A 16,527-nucleotide genomic window follows, 5' to 3' on the forward strand; every position below is an offset into this window, starting at 1 on the left:
GGTTTCCTGTTCAAGTAAGCCTCAAGACATCAGGCATGTTTCTTGGGCAGCTGCCTACCTAGTGGGTGAGGTACAGGCTCAGTTAATATTGGAAGTAGTGTAATTTTAAAGGCTACTCGACATATACAATGATGTCAGTATTTATTCACAAATATTTTAAAAAGCTGCATGTGAATTGCCACATGATTATTAGGAGTATATATATTTTTTAATCCCGCTTCTAGTTGCTGAAATGTATTTAGGAGAGTATAACATTGCTTAGCCTTCAGACTGTTAAATGTAAAGGGACCCGCAAAGGTAATTTACACTTTTGTGTAAGTTTACTACTTTTTGGTATTCACAAATGGCACTTTTGTAGTGACCTACATTTTTTTTTATAGTAACTTGCACTTCTGTAGCAAATCCATCACTGCACATAATTCTGCAATCATGGTAGTAGGGACTTACTACCGAAGTGTAAGTTACTACAAAAGTACAGTTTGTGAAAAGCACTTTATAATACATTTTGTAGTTGTACTGTAGTACTACAAAACATACTACAAAGTGTAGTTTGTGAATCAGACCTGAAAATGATCTTCTTTACAGAGTAAAATTGTTACTGTAAAAAATGAGATTTCAAAGACCAATAATGGGACAGTGGGGTCATTAGATTATAATTTTGTACAATTTTGTACTTTGCCATAATCTCAAATATCATGATTATACCTTTCATTAAATTAGGAATGAGAGTTGAAGAGCACTGTCCTATTGTAGGTTTAGCTCACCATGACACAGTTCTAGGCAGTCTGATTTTCAGTGTTTATTCTTTGTGATTTCAGTGTTTCTCAGTGTTTTTCAAACCTTTTTCAATCAGTGCTTAAAAGTGTTCATTTAGCTGCCAAACCCTCAAAATACACAAGACAGTTTCCCGATGTTTACAAAACATGTTGTTTTCTTTGCAGTGATTGCTATAAAGAAAGGTGAAGTAATGCAGGATGTAGAAGTGTCTTTGAATTGGACGTATGTTAGACTGGTTTACGCATAGAAAGTCTGTGTACTGCGCTCTCACTCACACTCACATCTTGTTACCCTTTCTCACATGGATAAGAAAATTAAGAGTGTTATACTCAGATTTTTGAATAAACAAAGTCCTGAACACAGTTGAGAGATGGGGATTCGTCTATTCCTTAATAGATATTTTAATATGGGTGGAGTGGCAATCTGGCAACAGGATAGTGTCTTTTGAAACCTTTCAAATTTTGAATTGTACCATGTTAATTTGTAGCTTTGCTTTCTAGGACACCTGAAACCTGTTGTTTTATGCATGCTTGCCACTGCTTCTCTGCAATCTTTACCAGACTACATTAGCAGCTGTTGTGTGGACATTCATTGCTATCGGTTGTATGTACTTCCATAGAAAAATTATTTCATGGACTACCATTACTGAGAAATCATTTCACCTAAACTGTTTAATGGAATTTTGCTGGATGAATGGCATTTACCATTTGACAGAAACCAATTGATGGAAAGCGTTTTTCTTTTTTTTATTGGCTTTTGCATGTTTGTTGTTTAAGGTCTAAATGTGATGGTTGCATTCAGAAACATTGTTGTCAGAGGTATTTATTTCATTGCTTTACTTCAGGGGACATTACTTCAGATTTATGTCTTCTAAATTGTCAAACAATTACTTTTATTGCTTTTAATTCACTGACCCCTCAACACGACCGAACACCATCACTCCCATACCCCTTCACAACCCTGAGCATGAAATCACCCTCATACCACAAGCAACACCCTTGCCAGATCCTAAAACTCCCCTTAACATTCCTAAATATCATCCATCCCTGATCCCAAAAGGCAATTTTAACACCTAAACTCCACCTATCCCTGAACTTTAAAAAGCCCTCACTATCTTTAAACTCCACCCATCTTTGAATCCTAAAAACCCCTCACCATCCCTATACTCCACTCATCCCTGTAAACCACTTCCTACATCTAAACATCACCCTTCCCTAAAACACTAGCACCCCTTACCACCTCTGATGCTTATTTTCTTCCTGTTACGTTTGCGATTTAGGGGGCACCATATTTAGTATTGACTAAGAGGTAGACTATTTTGAGAAACTGAATAGAGTGGAGGGCCCACCTCCCTTTCAACTTTGTGATTTGCAATGCACAGACGTTTTTATGAGAGTTATTACATTTAACTGGTCAATCACTTTAATGGTAACTTGTGGACAACAGAAATTGCTCTACACATAACAGTATTCTGAAATTAACAAAGAGAATCATGTTTGATTTCCACTCAGAAGCACCTGAAATTTCACAAAAAAATGTCAAGTTGTCACTGACTTATTGACAACTACATTTGTTCAATTTTGTCAAACTACACTTGCTGTTGGCAACATAAGTTTGCCTTTGTTTATAAAGGTCCAAGGGCTCACCCAATTAATGTGTGCGGGCTCTGAACCCTGCATTTAATGTGTATTAGTTTATTTTCAGTGCATTTAGGGAGTGAGAGGCTAAAAGAGACCAAACACTCTCTTTTGTAGTAAGGCAGTGCCGGTGTGAAAGAGCATTGAATACTGTGTGTATCCTACACTCATATCAACTTGTGATTGGTGTCCATTGATGTACAGTGTTTGGTCACATTGGCCTTATCTCACAGTGGAATACCTACAGAACAGCATCCAGAGGCAGCCTGGGCACAGCCCCCGGAATCCCTTGGCTCCAGTAGATGGATAGGTGGACGGCTGCATCAATGTGCCCCCGCGTTGCTGATTTCCAGAAATACCTGTATGCGGCAAACTGAAAATAAGAGAAGCATGTGAGTCCTAATAGGATGGAATGTACACTTTTTACCTCAAAGAAATAATGGGCGCTTCTTGTCTAGAAACCCTGAACCATTTCCAAAGACCAGGAAGTTAGGGCTTGGTCAACTTGCTTGGTATTTCAGCTAAAATGAAGTATGTAATGACAAACTGGCTGCAACGGAATAAGTATTTCAGTCAATGCTGAACACGCGTCATCCAGGATGATCAAGTCAGTGGAGTGATACAATGTAAGGTGACATTACCGGAAAATCAAAGGTTATAACATTTGTAACATTTCAATGTCCTAGAGGTAAAATACCAGGAAATGTGTATATGGCCTTTGGTCATCTTTGTTAATATATTGCATTTATATTCCCATTTCCAATCGAAAGGAAACATGTGCGTTTCTGGGGGAAGTCAGCAGGAGTTGCCATTTGGGTAGGCATAATGAGCGATGAAGGAGGTCCTGTGTTGCAGAATTCAATGGGTATGAAAGGCTAATGGTGTATAAGAACGTGAGCTGATGTGTCTGCATCAAAGGTGCAGTGAGAACCAAAGCAGCATCACATCCTAAAATGGCGGTGTGATCTGCAACGTAGTCGCCCACTAGCAAATAAGGCCTGTGCGGGGCCTTATTTCCTAATTGAGCCCTGCCTGTGTGTGGATGAACCATTCAGAACGCAATCAATCCAAGGGGCTCTACTGAGCATCTGCCAGAGCTACCTCTGAGCAGCCGTCTGTGACAGCCAGGAGCAGTCATATCGCCAGGGATGTACCCGACTGAGGAGGCCGTGAAAAAACTGTCTGCTCATGTGCACCTGGAAGAGGGAGAGCAGGCAAGTAGAGGAGGAGCCAGGCAGTTGCCCGAAAGCACCCACACGAACATGAATTGAGAGGCATGTTGGACGAGAAACAGTGAATTGGAAATAGACTGAACATTTACAAGCGCAAGGGGGTAATCTGCATTTGAACCTAATCAAGCTTTCTAATGACCTGGAGATGGAACCACCTGGACTAGAAGGGGAGACCAAGGTCAGCACCCTTTTTGGGGGTTAATTCATAAAGATGAATTTACAAATGAGTTAATCTACACTTGTAAATTTACGCTTACACTTTGTAGTAAGTGTTGTACTTTTGGCTACTCACCATTTTCAAGTTTAAATTTACTGTAACATGTAGACTTACCTGTCTCCACCTCCTGAAACAGTGGGTAGAGACACATTTTCAAGTGTAAAGTTACTACAATCAAACATGACCCAAAATTGAAATAAATATAATCCAACTCAGACTTGAAATATATCCAGCACCACATATGGCCGCTCACCTTCTCGTAGAAAATACCAGAGTAAGGGACTTAAAAGAGAACCCCCATAGCAAAAAATATTACAATTAATTTATTTATTATGACCTTTTATAAATATATATACATTTCATTTGATGTTAAAACACTATATATAATTACAAATTAAATATTATTTTACGATAGTTTAATAAACTATTTTAATTTAAAAGTAAATATAACTTACATTTTGTAAATAAAAGTAATTAGATTCATTTGAATTAATATTATACATAAATGTTGTAACTTTTAATACATAATAGGCACATACAAACATTTGAATTTCATTGTGGCCATTTTAAATCCATCTTTAAAAATAATTTCAATTTAATCTATTAAAATTAAATAAATATTGAAGTCAAAATGAATTTAATATTGTGAAGATACTTGTAACTTTTCACATGTAGGCATAAATTCCCACCACCTGACCACTGAATAGATTAGCTCTACCCCATCTTCACTAAAGTTATTGGCCCTGATTCACAAAGGCAAACTTACACGTTTATGTAAGTTTATTCTTTTTTCTGTATTCACCAACTGATATTTAACAATAATTTTACAACTGCAGAGACTACGCAATTGGGGTGGGGAATACTGAGAAAGAGTACATTTACACAACAGTGTAAGTTTACCTTTGTGAATCAGGCCCATTGCAAGACAATGACAACAAAAATTAAAGGTAAGCTATATCCATGAGACACGCACCAGAAAATAGATTACATTATAAAAGACAATCAGGATATATTTTACATCATTATGAATTGCAGAAGCTGTGGTGCTAGGTCTTTTGGAGGAAATTCATTCAGGTTGCTGTACCAATAAACAAAATTGGACTGAAGAAAAATGTGGTGGAGGCGCAGCTGCTTTAGTGAGGGTCTAATTTCCCATCTTCCCATTTTTGTAACCATCAATCAAAGGAGTGGGAAAACTTTAACTGACATGCACCCTCAACTTGACCCTTTCCCTTTTCTTAAGATGTCCCTCTGCCTTAAGTCTATGGGGTATTTACTGCTGACCTCTCTTAACTTGGTTAGCTGTCATGACTTCAACAGCACAACTAATGATTATAGGCGATTTTTATGACTGGTTGGGATACCCAGACTGCAGCACCTATTGCAATTTCCTTGAGTTGTTCACTTCTTTTTATTTATCCCAATGGACTGCTGGTCTAACTCATCTTATAGGATTCAATCTTCTTTGGGAGTTGAGCTCCTACTAACCACACTGAAATCTACGCTACTGAGATAAACGGATATTTTTCTTATTCGCTTTCTCGTACCCTATACGCGTCTACTCCAGGTACCAAAAGAGAACTAGCTTATGCCTATGTTTGGTCTTAATCAGTGATTAAGGACTTTAAGATTTTACTGTCACATACGGCACTTTCTTTTGAAGGCTTCACTGCAGATCTATATTAATCTTACACAAGTTAAATCACACAAGCCACCTTTTTTGTGCCTAATGTTATGGAAAAGCTTATGTATAAGCACAAGAAAGTAGGTGCTTGGTTTAATGGTCAATTGTCAAAAGCCAAAACAAAAGTGCATAAAGCTGAACACCACTGGCAGCGAACCTACGATGATAAATCTAGACAAGAATTAACAAAAACAATGAAGGAATATACATCATTAATCAAGAGCCTTAAACAAGTAATTTATTACTTCAAGAAAGCAAAGTCCTCAAAGCTTATTTTGTCTGATAAAATAAACATTTTAAGATAAGACATTGGAAGAGGGAGCTTTCCATGGGCTGCCTGACAGACAACCAGTCTTTTGTCCTTCGATCCTTTCACAACACACAGGAATTCCAAAGGCTTCAAATAAATGTAAGTCAGGTCACCCTCTGATGTTGGCCCGAACACATTGGTTTTTCTCTGCATATCTACTAGCTGCATCAAAGTATATTAAAGTGCAGATTGGCAGCAGTATTCTATTGATTTTAGCACCCAAATATTGGAACCTACTGCCTGGTAATTTGAGATATATCTCTACAGTAAAAACCTCTAGTAAATTCTTGAAATTCTGCTTTCCCCAAAAACATTCTAACTCCTCTGGATATTTGTCTTATGGACTGCAGATTATAAATGTTATTAACATAAACTCTATTTAATCTAACACAATCCCCATCAAATGTACTCTGAAGATGTGTATTTGTGGACTGACACATACATAATTTACTATTGACTTTTGCAGGCTAACACACAGGTGTTGCTATTGTTTGCTTTTGATAACTGTGAACCCTTACCCACAGAGATCCTTCATACTTATACAAATTTGTAATATATTTGCTATAGTGCTGGACTGGCTGCAATGATCCTGTAAAAATGTTAATTAGAATTGTTTTGTTGTAGCAGTAGCATGTTTGGGTTGAACATGAAGTGGTAAAGGACACTCTGTAGCTGGGGTCAACACGTCACATTAAGCCCCTATAGAATTTAAGCACAGACCGACACATTGATTTGCTCATAATCTCATCAAACACATCGCCCAATTGGAATCCAAGTTTTCGGGTTCTACGATCAACAGCTCAATCACTATCCCGCATCCCATCTTGGTTTATCGCAAGAAGAAAGGGTATGCTTTTCTTAACTCACTTCGTCTTTGGGCTTCCCAGGGTAGTGTCCCTGAGAATACAGGATACCCAGATTGAAGGGGGCCTCCTTATCACCCAAGTCGTCTGCCTTGTGCCAGAATTCCGCTGCGCGTGCTTCGTCCTTCTCATACCTCTCGTAATACCAGCCCAAGCTGTTAATGGCTGGTACAAAATTCTAGAACAGGAAACACAATTGAGTTGAAAAAGGATTTGGCAACACTAATGTGGACAAAAGTCAACTTTTGAGAGGGACCATGCTATAAAATCCCTCCCTGATCTCAGATGTAGATCCTATTTTTCATGCATTTTAGCTATTTGAGCACTTAAACCTGATTTACAGATCAGGGGTAACGGAAAACTCTCCAACTAATTTGTGGACCTCCTCCATTTTAGGCATAAGGGATAGAGTACATTCTGCCAGTGGATTCTCCTCTCTTATTTATCACTTCTGCTAGAAAACACATATTTTTTGCTTGCATCGTGAGTGTTGTAGCTGTTTTGGTGCAGTGTCTGGATTATTACAGCCCATAAAAGGGATCATTTCTACTTCAATATGTCATACACAAAGCACTGAAATGTCACTCATAAGTACCCTAAACACATGTAAATGTCACACACAAAGCACTGAAATGTCACTCATAAGTACCCTAGACACATGTAAATGTCACACATAAAGCATTGAAATGTCACTTAGAAGTCTCCTGAACACATGTAAATATCAGAGGTAAGCAAAATGAAGCACTTGGCAGCTATGCCATAGTGTTAAATTGCAAATTCTGAATGCATCTCTGGTCAGCAGGTAGAGAGACATGAGCACTGTGTAACATAATCTCTTTGATCTAATATACTTAAGTGTTCTTTATAATTATTGTATTGACTTTTCAGTATGACTAGATCAGTACGAGTTTTGTTTAATTTGTAATTGTAACTCATCGGTTTAACAAGCATCTCACTTCCCTAAGGACCTATATCACATCATGCATGTGCTCCTGAGGCACACACTCAAGCAGCTGCATCATTCTGCTGAATTTGACGATGAGAGGGAATCGATCATTCCAGGCACTGTCACTAGTGGTGGCTCCTCCGCAATGGCGGAGAAGCATCGCCCCACTGGCTCAGAGCCAGCAGCTAAGTAACAAAATTATATTGTGTTATCATTTTGTTTTCCAGGCACTTGCTGCGCAATCTGTGTGTCGGTAGGGGTGGGGCTGGGCCATGGCAGATGGGGAGGAGTGGTCGGCACTTATAAGTGCGCATGCCAGTTTGGCCGGTCGCCTTAGGATGGCCAAACAGACATGCGCACTTCAGTTTCTCCAACCCAGCAGTATTCTACAACCGGTTGGATAAACGCACAGACTCACAGTGCCTGCATGAGTGTCAAATAGCCCGCTGAGGCTAATCTTAGCACTGCTCTCATAGCATGAGAGCAGCGTCTGGATTGGATGGGGAGTCTGTGCCAGGGACTGCCGGGACCAACAGGAGAGCTGAGGAGCACCAGCAGCATCGGGTAAGTCATTTTTTAATTAATACCCCCTCAGCCACTGCTCCTGCTGCCCTGCCACTGCATATTGGCAGCAGCCGTCGACCCATAGTAGATAAAGTTAAAAGTTAAATAAATATACCAGCCAGGGGACATGTTTGAAAAACCCTCTCTCTTGCTTTCAAAGCATAACCCACACTTTATTGGGTTGGGACATAGCAGGTTTATTTCCCAGCAAAGCATGGCACAGCAATAGAAATTGCAGCATGTACAATTAGTAAACACATAAAGAGATATAAATAGAATTGCACACATTTCCTATTTACAACCGCCTTAGAGGCTGGCCGATCCGGTGTGCTTATTCCACCATAGCATAGTAAACAAAAGTCATGTCGATATAAGATGTACTTCACAGACAATATAATCTTCCAGGAACTGCATAGCGCCTTGTCCATAGCGGTGCACCTAGTGGCATCTTAGTTACACTCAAAGTAACCTCAAGGGTACCCAAGGTACAGCTAGACATCTGAGACCACCAGCAGGTTAGTCCACCTTCTAACCTCAACCTCAACCTCAAACTTCTCTACTAAAAAAGCAGTGGCCCGCAGAGTTTTTGGTGTCAATATTGATTTGCATTAGGTGGGCCTCTGTATGGACTGGCACAGTGGGTGAAGGGTTGGAATGCTGACCTAAGTAATTGACACTGGTTAGACTATTCACAATCATCCATTCCATCAACCTCTGGGTGTTTGATCGATGGTAGTACACCTGGCAAACTGAGATCGACGCTACTTTCCAAGCCTTCCAATGCCAATATATGTGAATTCCAAAAAGTATTTCATTTGCACCCATTCAAGTACTACTTCTATGGGTGCAGATTTACATTGTTTGGGTAAACCAGTCACTATATGGGCCTGGTTCACAAAGTAGCTTACACTTTTGAGTAATATACACTTTTGAGTAAGTTTACTGCTTTTTGGCTATTTTTGAAATCCAAGTGTAAATGTACTCAAAGTGTACCTTACATGTCTCTACCAAATCTAAGGACCTGGGGCTGTTCACAGATTGCATTTTATTGTGTGTCTTATAGTACTATACTAGTACTTCAAGCGTACTAAAAAATGCTATTCAGAAATTGCACTTCTAAAGTACTTTAGAAGTACAGTTTGTGAGCAACATTCTGATTTATGTTTTTACTAGTCTTGTAGTACCACACGATGTTCTACAAAATGCAGTTTGTGAATAGCCCCGAGCCCTTCATGTAAAACCTAAAGTAGTCATGTAACCCTAAACATAACCTAGATTCTTATTGTAGATACTTGTCTCTCTTTCCTGTTTTACAGCAAGGGTCACTTTTTTGTATTTTGTTTTTGCCACAGGATGAAAAACCGACACAGAAATGACAGACCAGACTCAGGGCCCCCTGACCCAACTACCAGGCCATGAAAGCATTTATTTGGGAGGTTTCACACCCCTGACACCCCCCTTAAAGCTAGGCTTGTCAACCAGCCTCATCCCCTGAATAAAGGCAACCTGGCACCCTAGTGCCACCCACTGAGGACAGCAGTGGTATGTTTTTAGAAATATTTGGGCTACTACCATTTCTGGGATGAGGGGAGGTCATGCTCCAGCCACCAGAGTGTTACTGCACCTTGAATGACAAAGAGACTAGCTCAGGATTTGGCTCCTACACATCCCTTTATGAAGCACATCTGCCCCTGTCACCTTGCTGTGACCCCTTCCGGTCATGTGTCCAGTTCCATGAACGGACAAATGTATAGCTGTAAACATTAGTCCAGCCCATACCTTCCACGGTGGAGAGACTCAAGGTGCCACTACTGATGGTAGGCTTGAGCACTACTGCCTCAACTCAAGGGTGACAAGATTATGATAACTAAGAATCAGTACTGGGCCCAGCCATACAAGTAGCAGAGCTAGGGTGTGGTAGAACATATTTTAGGAGTTTCTTGAAGGAAAATGTTAAAGAGTCAGAAGTGTACACATTTTTATGAAAATGAAAGGTCTGCTGTAAAATGAATAACACTCATGGCCTCTCCATAACCCCAGCACACAACTGTATCTAAAACAGGGAACGTGGAGTGGAGTGGTGTGGCTCACTGGTTAGAGGCGGCAGACCCGGAAGTAGAAGTCGGCAACTCTGGGCATTAGCTTGCCTAATCTCCACAACGGCCCCATCAATGCCGGGGATGCCTGGCTCCACCTTGGGGATTCCCAGCAGGGACCATCCCACAGGGAAAGCCAGGGTTCCCCAGCGGTATACAGCGCCAGGATGCCGGCCGGCAACAGTGCGCTTTACAAGTATACACATTATATTATATTACATTACAACATTGACACCTTGTCCAGTCTACAAATCACAAGAGAAACGGTGATGCTTTAGTGACTGGTAATGAAGTCTTTTGAAACAAATCTTTTTCTTCTTCATAAGTGTCTTTTTCAGAAGTTGTTGCAGGAGTATCAAACCCAGATTTCAATAAATAAAAGGGAATAGAAAGAAGCTGCTTTCTACAGTGCAGACGCTATATTATGTTACGCATTGGTAAGTAGTGTGGGCATACTTCTAACTGCAGATTCCTCACCTTGTCAATACCCCCAGATGCCAGACTGCATCCGGAGACTTTTCTCAGCAATTCCCTTGTGCATCGGTAGGTGGACTCGTGCAGCTCAGCGTCAGATCTGACCAGACCCAAAAATGACATTGGCCCCCTATTTAGCTGTCACCTGTGCATGCTAGCATCAGTTCTTCTTTCTGCACCGTCCAACGTGGATCCAGTGCTTACTCTCTTGGTTTCTGTGAACTCTGACAGACTATATTTTTTTATATTCTTTGAAGTTTTTACAATGTGCAAGGGATGTCTTCTCCTAAAACTACAGGGTTTAAACCTTGTAAGGATTTCCACAAACAAATGTCAGTGACGGAGCCTCACAAGGTCTCCCTAGTGTTTGGGCTCCCCAAAAGATTATGCGTCGTGCAACATATGCTCATGGATCAACCTAAAGGCCATCCAGACCGCAAGGCGAAGCTCTACATCGCAAAGCATTGACGAAAGGCTCGAAAGGCCCAGTCCTGCTCGAAGTCAAGGATGCGAAAACATGCTTGTTCCCAAAGTCAGTCCCACAAATGTTCTTCTTTCAGATCGAAGGATGTCAAAGAAAAAGAAGCCTAATAAGTCAAAGCATGGCTCCCCCTCATTCTACCACTCCAATCATGAGGAGTCCTGCTCCCCTCTTTTTCGACCCACTGGGCGTCAGTAGTTTTGTCACTTCTCCAGACACTGGTCTGCACCGTCCTACACCTGCCCTCTCTACTAAAGAACCTGTCTGCTTTGCAATGGTCATAAGAAGAGCAGGACAGGTTTTAGACCTAAAAATCCTTATTATGGAGATAAAAACAAATGGCCTAACTTTGGTTCTTTCGGCCAGGGCGGACCTCACAGAAACCCCACCTGCCTTTCAATGAAGCCCTAACAGCCACACTGCTGGGCACCAGGGCAAAACCAGGATCTTGCTAACCACTCAACAGGCAAATAACCAGGAGGCATAGGCCTGCTCTAGAAGAACCAGATTTTCTCATGCAGCAATCAACAGCAGAGAGAGTCTGGTGCTCCATCAGGAGGCTCAACCCTAACACATTTCTGACCACCCAGCCACACAGAGTGTCAAAATGCATGGAGGCCAGCCACACCCGCAGGTCCATAAGCATAAGTTGCCTCCTGGTGTTCTATTTGAGGGCATGGTGGGACATAATGGCTGACAGCATTCCAAGGGTGTCAGACAACCTTTGGACCATCCAACACCAGATTATACAGTATGATCAGGAAGCAGTGAAATTCATCATCTATTCAGGACTGGACACTACCGACTTCTTCGATAGGGCACTCGGTACCAGATTGGTCCTTCAAAGGCACACTTAGACACTTTCATTGGATCCATTCTGTACACAAAACTATTCTGAGCCTTCCCTCCATCTCAACGAGTTTAAGACATTCTGGCAATGACCCTGAAGTTTCCTCTGACCTGGGTCTCAGTGAGAGCATCTTTGCCTTCTTCTTCTTGCTTATGTACCATACCAAGTGGAATATGCGGGCAGTGCAGTGGGATCTGAACTCTCAATGAGCTCAACACTTAGGGAACCTTTCAAATTCTATCCAGGCGTTGGTGGAGATTGCAACATATCTGCAGTTGTGGCTGCTGGACTTGTGGTAGAATCCTCTCCTCGTACCCTCCAGAGAAAAAGGCCATGACGGATGTATTATTACTGGGTTGGAGAGGTCATCTGGGAGAGGTAGAGAACAGAGGACTTTGGAATCCTTACGCCAAATCAACCTGTTGGAGTTGCAGATGATTCACTTGGCACGATATCCTTCCTTCTGTAAAGCAAGGGAGAACATGTGAAGGTTCTCACAGACAATACAACTGCCCGTCTGGTACTGCGGAACAAAAGGGTCTGGTACTGCAACAATCAGGGGAGAGAAGCGTTGCGGGTCCTCTGCCAGGAGGCCTTGCATCTTTGGAGCTGGCTAAAAAGTCAGGGCAAATCCCTGGTGGTGCAGCACCTACCAGAATATTTAAACACCAGGGCAGATGAACTCATCCGGTGGTGCCTAGCAGATCACAAATGGTAGCTGCATTTGGAGGTGGCACAGGACATCTTCCAGCAATGGGGAGAACTCTGGCTTGATCTTTTTGCCACTGCAGAGAAAGTGCACTGTTCAAGCTTTGGTGCGTTTTAGTCCTGAATCAATCAATCAATCATATCATTTGTAAAGCGCACTACTTACCCATGAGGGTCTCAAGGCGCTGGGGTGGGGAATGCTGCTACTGCTCGAAAAGCCAGGTCTTGAGGAGTTTTCTGAAGGTCAGCAGATCTTGGGTCTGCCATAGGTGGATGGGGAGGGGGTTCCAGGTCTTGGCGGTGAGGTGGGAGAACGATCTGCTGACGGAGGCTGCTCTTCGGAAGCGGGGGACTGTGGCGAGGGTGAGGTTGGCGGACAAAACATAGAACAGTTATTGGCCAAAATGATCTCTTCCTGTATGCTGCGCATCCTTAGCATCCTAAGCTCTTTTTACCTTTTTCTTCTCTTTTATCGTCGGCTGCCTTCACTGGTGGCTTTGGTTGCACACACTTACGCCTTTGGCAATTGGTCAAGAACTAACCTGGTCGGGCTAATGCTCACGGTGGGCTGAGGCAACAGTGGGTGTCAGTTGGGAGAACAATGGGGCAGCTTTGAGTTTCATGTCTATGAGGGTGCGAAAAGGAGGTGGTAGATTTTAAACAGTGGCAACATTCCTAGTCCTCCAAGCGGAGGGTACTTGGGTAAACCTCACCTCGGAATATTCCTTAAATTTTCCCTATTTAGTTAAACGTAGGAATTTATTCATTAGTGCACATCATTCTTGGTTGTATTATTCGGGGTGCCGAGCGAAGTCATATTTTGTAGTTTCCGCTTCAGGCTGTCCTCCCAAGCGCTAAGTTCAGGGAGAGAAATAGTATTGTTTGCTCGTCGTGTGTAGGCACCATAATCGAGCCCCTTTTTCCCATCTCTTCGTCCGCTAGATCACCATTTTTTTTCGTACTTTAATCGACGTTCCGATGTGACCTGCAGAAAGAGGGAAAAAAGAAGGGGGGGGGGGGGCAGCATTTAAAAACACATTAGCGCGCATAAACCCGAAAAGGCTTTTACTTACTACATACTCGGCCTATCTCCACGGGATGCAGTCCCTGCCAACTTGGCGTTTAAGCCCAGGTGGACCGTTTAGTGTGGGAGAGATGATTATCGGAAGCCTGTGGATAGCATAGGTCGCCCAAGTGTGGTATTACGGATCGTGTACAGGGGGGGGGTCAGAACAAAGGGCAGTCGGTGCACAGTGGGGGGCGAGCTCGTGCTCTCCTTTGAGGGAAAGGGATAACCTACAGTGGTACGGGGTCGTTGTCGTTCGTACTAGGGGGGGGGTCAGGTGGCACTCCTTCGGGGCGACTTAGGAGCATTTTAAAACAACTTTCCTGATACAGGTAGCATATAAAGTATAGGCTAAATACCAGGATCTTTAGCGGTTGCTTTAGGCTGTAAAAACACATACAACAAAAACCCGGACCGTTCATATTTGCAATATTTCTGCGTACTATACTTTTTAACCCTTAACTAATCGAGCTGAGCCATTTCACCTGTATTTTAGTTATATCGGAAATAGTGGTCATTTATTCGAAACTTACCAATCTACGCGTGACAACTACGTTTGCTTTTTCCAAAAATCTTTAATAAGAATGTCGGTGCACAAATACGGGCCTACAACCCCGTGGGCCGGCCACGGAGCAGGCTGGAGCTGTACATGTGGGGATACTTATTAGTGGAAAACCTAATGGAGTCGGTGGTCGTTGATTTCATAATAAAAAGTGCGACAAGTGCAATAAAATCATATCGAAACTTCAGTGTGAGCGAGTATCATAAGTGTTGAAATTCGAACTTTCAATAATCATGATGCGCCAAAACTTAACAACAATTCATTGTCCGAATGTTCAATCAGTACCCATCTCATGTCAATTCATTGTCCGAACACATAATCAGTACCCATCCCATATCAATTCATTGTGTTTAAAAAACTGCATACATATCTCATGACACCAAGGCTGCGCAATCGGGGTACAACAAGGAGTTGAAAGTTCCATTTGTACCAGCGCCATTTTGGGTGCAGCCAGGCAGATCCAGGCATAGTCCAAATCTCCACCTACTCGTGGTTGGCCCAGAGCCTCTTTCGGCAGTCCAAAAGTTCCGTTAAAGGGCAACAGAAAGGATCGGCGGTATGAACCATCAGTCAAAGGGGGAGGGAGGCAACAATTTTTTCTACCGGGTCATACTGGGTTTTCACCGGAACTGATCCGAACCTTAGTCTGCAGGATTTTAGTCATTCAAACTGAGGCTGGCGCCAGCATGGGAGCCCCGACGTCTCGCGGCTACATTTTCATCGTTCCGCGGGCAATCATGGCAGTCATTCCCCATCGGGGGTGTCTGCGGGGGTCGGGGGCCCCCGTGGCTCTTATAGAATCTTCAAAGTCGAGGAGAACACTTCTGATTGTGGGACTCATTTCTTAATTAACAAGCATCCGGGCCATCCCTTCACGCTGGGCCCGCTCCTGCAGGGTCGACCGCCATTTTACGAGTTCCAGCAGTCACTGCATCACAAGAGTGGACGAACCCTTGTCGGGTGAGTGGAGCGTTGGGGGTGCCACTGGGGGCCTCCACCTGGGGAGGTGGGAGAGGCTCGTTCGCGCCGCCTCTCCCTCCCAGCGCACCCCATGCCGTTTTTCTCGGCGTTAACATTCATGATGGCCGGACCAGGCGATGAGAGGGGGGGGGGGGTCGGAGGCATAGGCAAGACATCCCCCCCCCGGTGGCCTGCAAGGCGCCGCTTCAGGGCCGAACGGGGAGCTCATACCAAGCCGGGGCTGGACCAAAAGATACGAGGGGGGGGGTCGATGGCATGAGCAAGACATCCCCCCCCGTGTTGTCGCAGCCATTATTGAAGTAAGAAGAGGAGGGGACGCCCGGATCCCGTCGGCCTCGGCTCCTCTTCTGGCCCACCTTATGCGACGACCTCCCCGGCCGACGGCTGGCAGCAGGACCCGCCCTACACGTGCCGAAGATCTCGTCTTCCGGAGGGGGCGTAGCCGTGGACCTGTTGCACTTCGGGAGTTTCCAAAATGGGGGTAGGTATCTGCTGACTTGTATCTATCTCATGTTACCGTTATTGGGGCGTGGCAGGCGGTGGGACAGACATGTTTGGAGCAGTGAGGGGTGGCGAAGCCTAGTTGCCTCGTGGCCGTCGCGATGTCAAGCTTGGCTTCTCTCACCATTTTCATGTTTCTTATTACGGGCTTATTTCTAACGTTTCTTATTTCTAGCGAAATCATGTGTTTTATCGTGAGCTATTTCTAACGTTTTCCTATTTGTAGCGAAATCAAAAACTCATCAGTGGCCTACTGATTTTGCTTTCTTATTTCTTTCTTTTTTTCTTTTTCTATTTTTCTCTTTCTAGCGTGTTTCATGCTAAAGTTTCTGTTAACAGGATACGGTGATTACTTCGTTATTGTTGCATATGTCCTTTTTATTAGGGGTGCCCTCCGGTCGAGCCAGATGACCTACCTCTAATAAATGGTCCGGGTGGAACTAGTTTACCAATCAGTGGGGAGTAGATAGGCACAAGAGTTTACAACGGGGGACAAAGGTCCACATTACCTACCCTTCACTACTTGCAAAGATTAGACAGAATATTTCTTTTCTACGTTATTTGCAAACAGGGAATGC

General features: G+C 43.1%; 1 protein-coding gene across 1 annotated transcript in view; it reads right to left on the bottom strand.

Moving 5' to 3' along the window:
• The window catches only part of LOC144772081 (protein sel-1 homolog 3-like), a 397,544-nt gene that overhangs the window by 120,754 nt on the left and 260,263 nt on the right, over positions 1-16,527 (bottom strand). The window contains exons 16-17 of the mRNA XM_078656264.1: positions 6,725-6,898; positions 2,660-2,787 (exon numbers count right to left, since the gene is read on the bottom strand). Coding sequence (XP_078512390.1) covers positions 2,660-2,787; positions 6,725-6,898 — 302 coding nt within the window. The remainder of the gene's footprint in view (positions 1-2,659; positions 2,788-6,724; positions 6,899-16,527) is intronic.

The sequence above is a fragment of the Lissotriton helveticus genome, chromosome 8 (genome assembly GCF_964261635.1).
Source record: "Lissotriton helveticus chromosome 8, aLisHel1.1, whole genome shotgun sequence".
NCBI lineage: Eukaryota > Metazoa > Chordata > Amphibia > Caudata > Salamandridae > Lissotriton > Lissotriton helveticus.